Below are 7,965 nucleotides of genomic sequence, written 5' to 3'. Positions count from 1 at the left end.
GTTGGAATGCTAGACACACAAGTAGCTAAGATGAACTGGCATTGAGAGAAAACAAGACACACACTAAATGAGGGGAGGGATAATGAGACGCAGGTGAGACAGACAGTCAGACACAGGTGAAGTCAGCAAAAGGGAAGAAGTCAAGTAATCTGAAACGAGAGGAGATGTGAGTTTCAAAGTAAAACAGGAAATGACATGAATGAATGAAATAAGAAACATTACCTAATAAACTTGAGCTGAGACATAAGCAATATAATCAATCACTTAAAATGTAAATGTGCGGCTTTGTTTTCCAGCAATACCCAAATATAAGTAGTTTCACCACTTTCACCATGATTGATAAATCATGGAATAAAGCTGTTTCATATTTCATAATTTTAGCTATTCTTGCTAGAGAAGTGGCTTTATTTAGGTTTTATATTAATAAATAATGTGCTCAGTGACAGTGGATGAGTCCTTCTGTGCTATTTGTAACAATGGTAACTTCAAAGTTAATTTTGATCAGGCAAACAAGTGTATTGGGCCTATTATAGTATATATTAAATAAGCCTTTCTGAGAATTGAATTGTGCATTTGCTGATGGTTCCCAACACAAGGAGACCTTACATGAGGTCACAAGGTAAATCTGAAAGGGTCACAATGTGATTATGAGAAGACCCAGAGACCGTCTTGCACAATACAGCCATCCATGGCTTAAAATGACTGTGGGCCAGGGGTGTAAAGTCGGGGGACAATGGCCCCATCCATCCATTCTTCATACCCCCCAACCCTTGCTCAGACCACACCCATCCTCGAACTTGGCTTTCATTTGAAAGTGTCCACAGACACACAAACAGACTTAACACCTTGCAGAATACTCAGAACTGCTTCTGTGGTATTTTCCACTACTACAGGTGTCGCTTAGACCACATTTTGCCATGATGACACACACACAGTCTAACAAAGTAAAGAAAATACCAGCCAGCGCAATATTGTTTTTATTTTACTTTTTGGTAAATGTTGCTTTTTCTGGTGAAACACTGGATATTTTCACCTCTTTTTGCCTCTTAAAATCCCTAAAATTAAACAGTCTGAGAGATAAAACAACTCTTTAACTGACTCACAACTCACAGTAAGGGTGTAACTTGTGATGCTGGCTCGCAATTAGATTTGTTTTAAGGGGTCACAAGCCACAGAAGTCAGGGACCATGAGCCAATGGTTTACTGTTATATAATTTTCTTTAATAAAATCTCTTCTTTGCTCAAGCCTGTCTTCTCTTTGTTTCTGTTAACACAGACGATCAGCACTCCTCTGTCTTGTATATAATTCGCTTTGTGTTATCACATCAGGATAAGACCACCACTCAACTTATCTGAGTATGTAAACCATATGTGGTTGAGCAGTGGTGAGGCATCTGCAACAACAAATGACGTCAAGAAATCTTTCTGTCTCCTTCTTTGACTTCCTGCTCATTGAAACACACTGGTGTGGTCGACGGACTACTGTGTTTCCACCAAAGGCAGTGAAAAACACTGAGGGCTACGTGTGGGAAATAAAATGTGTGAGATAAAATACCAGAGTTGTAAATAAGGTAGTGTTCTTCCACAAAGAATTTTAGGATGAGCTGGCCAACTTATTCTGTCTTTGAAATATTCAAATAATCATCTCAACATCATCATCATCATCTCAAGAACAAAATGTTTCCATTTTATTTATATTTTTACAAGACATAGTCACCTCCCAAACTTCAGTCTTTAAACTACTAAATCAGACAAAAGAATGTACAATAGGTATTCAGTGAGTCTGCATATGACAAATCTACTTATCAACAGTCTTTTCTTAAACAATCCACTAAAGCTATGACGAAGAAATGCCTTCTGAGTAAATGAAACAACTGGGGGGAAATAAAGAACTGAAATATAACTACAGCTTTTAACAAAGAGCCTTAAGGCCTGGAACAAAATGAAAAGTGAGACATTAATGTCACTGTTGCTTTTGGTCTCATCTGGTTAATTAAAGCTGACTGTACTGCGCATCTGCGTGACCACAAGCCTCCTCCATTCCCCTTTTCAGCATTGTGGTCAATCGCTTAGCTTCTTCGTCTGTTCCATGACACCATCACATACTTGTGTGCATTTTTCCATCTATGTTTTCATCTGCATGTGTCTGTGACAAATCCAAAATGCTCAGGAAGCATTGATGGTAGCATATTCTGCCTTTTTATTTTGTTTAGTCGCAGCATGGTGTTCTCTAGCAGTTCTCCCAAGCTGTTGGTGGTTGATGATAGCATACACCGCACTGTCTGACACTTGACTGCCGTCTGCTGTGTTTCCAAGACCATGCTGGATCCCTGTGGTCATCTGGGGAGGTTGTAATGGTGGTCTTTCCTCAGTGCGTGGAGAGTAGGTGTCACACAGGACAAGAGATAACGGAGCATTCCCTTTAGGAAGGTCGGGTATCACATGAGTGGACATTTCCTATGACACCAAAACACCAGAACAAGGTTAAATAAGACCGTATAATACTCATGCTTGACAGCATTATGACTCTTGAACAAAGGAATTAAATGGTTAAAAGAATAGTTTGACATTTTGAGAACATTTCTTGCCAAGAGTAGATGAAGATTGACACCACCCTCATGTCTGTGAACTAAATATGCAGCTAAAATTCAGCTGTTGGTTAGCTTAGCTTAGCACAAAAACTGGAAACAGGCCTCGCTTGACTATGTGGACTAACACTAGAGTGCTTATTGAATAAAATGAATGATTTGTTGAAGTAGATCCAGCAGAAGCACCACCACACCTCTCCCAACTTATCTCTGCTAGCATTTCAGCTATTGTTAGCTAGCCACAAGGGTATAGGGCGAGTTTGGGGGGTTTTCCGCCAGGAAATTTTAAACATCAAATCTTAATTTCCTGCATTGTTTTTTTTTTTTCTGCACCAATTTGTGCATAAATGTCTTTTCTTTCATTAAAATCAAAGTCTTCTGCTACTTTCATGTTTTTATCAGCTTTTAACACAAATGCACATGTTCTCAGTGTTAATGGGGACGTGTTCCCTATGTCCCCCTGAAATCTATACCTATGGCTAGCCCAGTGACCCCCCGTTACGTTCCCTCTGATTGGCTATGACTTCGTGCTCGACCTGAAAGACATGACGACGTAGTTTTTTGGCATGTGAACCTCACGCTGGGGACACTTGGGCGAGCATAAAGCGTACCTTACTTTAGAGATGCTAAGCAAAGCTAACTGACTGCTGCCTGTAACTTCATATTTAGAGTAAGGGATGAGAGTGGCATCAAACTTCTCATCTAACTCAGCAAGAAAGAAATTGCATGATTTACCTGCGATACTTGTCTCTTTGTGAGGTTGTATGTTCCAATTCCTGTGAAGGCGACATTAAAATATGTTGCTTTGTTATGTGGTAAGATGTAGAAATCTTGTTGCAGTAATTCAGACTGTGAATGTATATTAATATTCTTACGTTTCCAGCCATAAAAACTCAGGAAGGTTAACACTGTCAGTGTGAGAACCACAAGAGCTATGCAAACACAGATGTAGAAGTAGGGCAGCCAGAGTGCACTCTCATGTCCAGCACCGCTTAGTTTATCTACAAAAGTAGAAGAAATGGATCAGTATTAGTGTAGTCTGTATTCAGTAAAATATGTGTGTATAATTCAACAAATAAAGGTTCTTACCCGCATTGTTTTTAGCCAAATGGCTTAAACCTGTAGATTAATAGAAAATATATACAATTAAAACTTGAAACTGTGTCCATTAAAATGTGTGTATAGTTTAATGAGTAAAGGGTCTTACCTGCATTATTGTCAGAGTATTCAGTCCCCTGGTTTAAGTCTATAAAGTGACAAAAAACACTTCAAATTAACTCCTGAAATGAACCATCTTATATCTACATTTTGGCACTGAGGGAGCAAAAACTGCCTACCTGAAACCGAGACGTTGATAGTGTGACTGACCTCTTCATATTTGGGTCCTTTTAAATAGCATCTGTACAGGCCATCGTCACGAATGGAAATCCGTGTGAAAGTCAAATATGAGATCAGTTCATCCTTTCCGTGTACGTCTGTCTGTCTTATTTCTACATTCTCTGAGGGATTACTGATCCGTTTGCATTTGTATGCGTCGAGCAGTTTACACCAGGTGACTCTTGGTGATTCTCCACAGTGTTTGACAGGACAGCTGATTGTCACATTTTGTTGTGGGCCAGTTTTCCATGTCGTACCTTGCTGGACCATAATCTTAACTTCACATGACAGAGGAGAGCCTAAAAATTACAAAAGAAAAAGTGAATCATTTATGAAATGAATACAAGATAAAAGAAAAGTGTCTTTCACTACTCAATGTGATGTCATCCCTACTTATATTTTTTCTGCTTGGGCAGAAGCCCCAGGCGTTACTAAAATGACTCTGAGGGCAGCCGTTTGCATGCATCTTGGTGGGGTTGGCAGTAAGACTGGGTTGCTGGTTAGGTTTAGGCAGCAAAAATACTTGGTTAGGGTTAGCAAAAGGTTGCAGATGTTGCTTCAAAACCCTTAGCTTTGAATGGTACAAACGCTGGTGTGTCGCCAAAGAACACCAGGCTTTACATGGCACCAATGCCTCAAGCAATGTTGACGTTTGTTAGTTTCGGGACACTGGTCTCCTGGGTCAGTCTGGTGTTTGAGTGGCCACCCAACTGGTGGGTTGCGGTCCAAAAGTGGGTCACAGATCGATTCTGAATGGAACACAAGTGACTCACAAAGATGTCAAGTTTGTAAAAAAAACAATTCATTTCTATGTGCAGTGAATTTCGGGCACATAATTTATATTTTGAAGTGCCATTTCCTGCCGTAGAGTGAGTGACTAATGGACAGCTACTTGACAAAGACAGTAAAGTAGCTCGACGACATCGCCGATCTCAAGTATGACGCTGAATGTGTAAACTGTGTTGACCTTGAACTAATGACTGAGGAGAAATCTGCACTCCGTTGCTGGAACAGTTGGGAACCACTGCTTTAAACTACCTCTGTTGCCCTTTACATCTAATAATGATTCAGATGGGTTTACGTAAGAGGTAAGGGAAAGCCTGTTTTGTCTCACACAGATGCTAAACGAAGCCCAGGCAACATTATAGTGAGGCTGGGGTTACCGCACAAGCAGCGCATTTTGACAACCTGGAAGTACAACCAAGCTGCGATGCTACAGTAAATTCTGACAAATACGTCTAGCTACAGTATAACATTATTCCTTTAATGCAAGAAATACAGTCACATTTTCAAAATACATCAAAGAGATTTTTTAAACTATGCCATTTATGATTGAAAAAAAACATATAACATCAATAATTTAATCACAATATCATCACTGCTGCTCCATTTTCACTGTTTTTCCTATCTTGTTCTTGTCATGTATTTGTTAGTTCCTCTGAAGCACAGCCTACCTCCTTATTCCTTAACCTTTTGTCTTCTAGCTTGGACTTACATAGCCGGAAGATACCAAATACTCAATGTGTTTACACCACACATATATTAAATAATTACACTGAAATTTATGAACTGTAACCAAAAGTGTAAATGTTTTCTCTTGTCCACTTAATAGCTATAATCGATTTAAAATGTTCCACCGTGCTCCCTTTAAAGTCATGTGACAGGATAAAAGGGTGTTTAGACTTACCTTGACCTCTTCCGTTAATGCAGACAAATGTAAAAAAGCAGAATATCAGCAGAGAGGTGTGCATTAATCTATCCATCACGCTTGATGTGTTCATCACCTGAGACCTGAGAGAGATTATCTAAAACTCTAGCTTCCGCTTGGGCTCTTCTCACTTGTGACAAGCTCACCACTTCCTGTCCTCCCACACATATTATAAGACCACCCTGCATGTGTGAATTTCAGTGTCATGACATAACAGCTGTTAATGTGCACACCTGAAAATCGCATATTATGTGTAATTTTGCCATTTAATTCTCCAATTGCAGAAACACTTGTCAAAACAGATTCAGTCATCCTCAATGCAAAAAACTGAGACGCAAAGTTATCTAGGTTACTGAGTGGGCATGTCACTTCTTGTCAAGGAGCTGGGCATCGTGTGCACAGATTCATCATCTCAACCAACAACAGGTTGTTTGAAAGTGGCTCAGGAGCCCGACAGGAAGTTGTGGCATCCTGGTTTCAAAGTCAGACTGAGGCCTTGAACGAAAAACCTGACTATACATGAATTGCTTGGGTGTGGATGACTGGTGGTTATGGATGTCCTGCAACATGTTTTTGACGAGACAGTACTTTGCAATGTTTTTTTTTTTTTCTTGTTTGTTTCAGTGCAACCAGCAGATGGTGTAAGACGACACATAACGTTTCCTTACTGATGTTCTTGCTCAGTTGTGTGTGAATCACCCAGACTGCTCCAACAGTGCCCTCCAGTGTGTAATGTAGTGTCATCTACTGCACATAAAGACATGGTTGTGTCAGGCATTTGTGAATATACAGTGTAAGTTATATTAAAATCTACCTTATCTCTACCATCTGATATTTGACAGCTGAAATAATTCATGATGAACATTCAGTGAATCATTCTCGTTCTGTGTTGCTTTTTTGAGACTTACTGAAACTGATTTTACTGCATTTTGCATATGACAAAAATATCTCTGAGTGATCATTACAGCCACGAAGGTCTATTACTCAAAACAAAGATGCAGTATGTAAAGTAAACTGGACTTTCCACCGAAATAAAAAGGTTTGTGACTTCCTCATTTTTCTCATCAAGAAAAATTTGCACAATCATGCAAATGAGACAATACAGCAACAGTAAACAGGGTCAGCTGGCCTCACCTAGACTGTGTTACCCTCCTGTGATATCCAGCAATGCACATAGTTTCGGTTTATGATTCATAGCTAAGACTGAAAGAAACTACATTTGAGCTTACACTCCTCAGCTAGCAGTTTTTATTAAGACAATGTCCTCAGTGAAAACTGCTGCATTTGTAGGTTGTGTGTCTGCACATGTTTTCTTTTTTAAAATTCAGATAAGCTGACTTGTCTTTAATTCAGTTTTTCAATTCTGGTCCCTGTTTGACCAAAGTGAAAGCACGTTCTTGATGGGTGTTGGTCCCTTGTCATCGATCCTGTTTGTGATTTTCATGGACAGGATCTGGATCAGCAGGGGGAGGGGGAGAAAGGGGTCCAATTTGGAGAACTCAGAACTGCCTCTCTGCTTTTTGCAGATGATGTGGTTCTGTTGGTTTCACCACAACATGACCTCCAGCATGCACTGGAACGGTTTGCAGCCAAGCGTGAGGCAGTTAGGATGAGAGTCAGCACCTCCAAATCTGAGGCCACGGTTCTCTGCCAGAAACCGGTGGATTGTTGTGTCCGGGTTGGGAGAGAGTTGTAGCCTCAAGCAAGGGAGTTCAAATATCTCGCGGTCTCTTTCACAAGTGAGGGTAGAATGGAGCATGAGATGGACCGGTGATCAGTGATGCAGGCACTGCGTCGGTCTGTTGTGCTGAAGAGGGAGCTGAGCTGGAAGGCGAAGCTTTCGATTTACTGGTCCATCTATGTCCCAACCCTCACCTATGGTCATGAGCTCTGGGTAGTGACCGAAAGAATGAGATTGCAGATACAAGCGGCCAAAATGAGTTTCCTCAGAAGGGTGGCTGGGCTCAGCCTTAGAAATAGGGTAAATAGGCTCTACTGCTGTTTCAGGCACGTCCCACTGGTAGAAGGCCCCGGGGCAGACCCAAAACACGCTGGAGGGACTATATATCTCATCTGGCCTGGGAACACCTTGGGGTCCCCCAGGAGGAGCTGGAAAGCGTTGCTGGAAAGAGGGACGTCTGGGGTGCTTTACTTGGCCTGCTGCCACCACGACCCGGCCCCGGGTAAGCAGATGAAAATGGATGGATGGATGGATGGATGGATGGACAAAATTTAGTGCATGGAATAAAACTGAACTCATTTAAAAGTAATACATAAATAATAAAAGAGGGG

The 7,965-nt window shown here is 40.9% G+C and overlaps 1 protein-coding gene across 1 annotated transcript; it reads right to left on the bottom strand.

Annotated features, from left to right (window-relative positions):
* Positions 1-1,687: 1,687 nt before the first annotated feature.
* si:ch211-214p13.8 (B- and T-lymphocyte attenuator) lies at positions 1,688-5,757 on the bottom strand. The gene is made up of 7 exons (XM_049594196.1): positions 5,653-5,757; positions 3,926-4,264; positions 3,796-3,834; positions 3,678-3,707; positions 3,464-3,589; positions 3,324-3,364; positions 1,688-2,457 (listed from the first exon to the last, which is right to left on the bottom strand). The coding sequence occupies exons 1-7, from the start codon at positions 5,744-5,746 to the stop codon at positions 2,167-2,169; spliced, it is 960 nt and encodes a 319-aa protein (XP_049450153.1). The 5' UTR covers positions 5,747-5,757; the 3' UTR covers positions 1,688-2,166.
* Positions 5,758-7,965: the final 2,208 nt, after the last annotated feature.

The sequence above is a fragment of the Epinephelus fuscoguttatus genome, linkage group LG13 (genome assembly GCF_011397635.1).
Source record: "Epinephelus fuscoguttatus linkage group LG13, E.fuscoguttatus.final_Chr_v1".
Lineage (NCBI taxonomy): Eukaryota > Metazoa > Chordata > Actinopteri > Perciformes > Serranidae > Epinephelus > Epinephelus fuscoguttatus.
The sequence above is the reverse complement of the archived record's forward strand: the minus strand, read 5'-3'. Positions and strand labels throughout refer to the sequence as shown.

What these genes read in the sequence shown, in the direction of transcription:
- si:ch211-214p13.8 (XM_049594196.1), bottom strand. Translation starts at nt 5,746, where the DNA reads ATGAACACATCAAGCGTGATGGATAGATTAATGCACACCTCTCTGCTG. An exon ending in ATACTCTGACAATAATGCAG is followed by an intron (nt 3,708 to 3,795) that starts GTAAGACCCTTT and finishes ATTAATCTACAG; the next exon opens with GTTTAAGCCATTTGGCTAAA. An exon ending in GAGTTTTTATGGCTGGAAAC is followed by an intron (nt 3,365 to 3,463) that starts GTAAGAATATTA and finishes TCGCCTTCACAG; the next exon opens with GAATTGGAACATACAACCTC.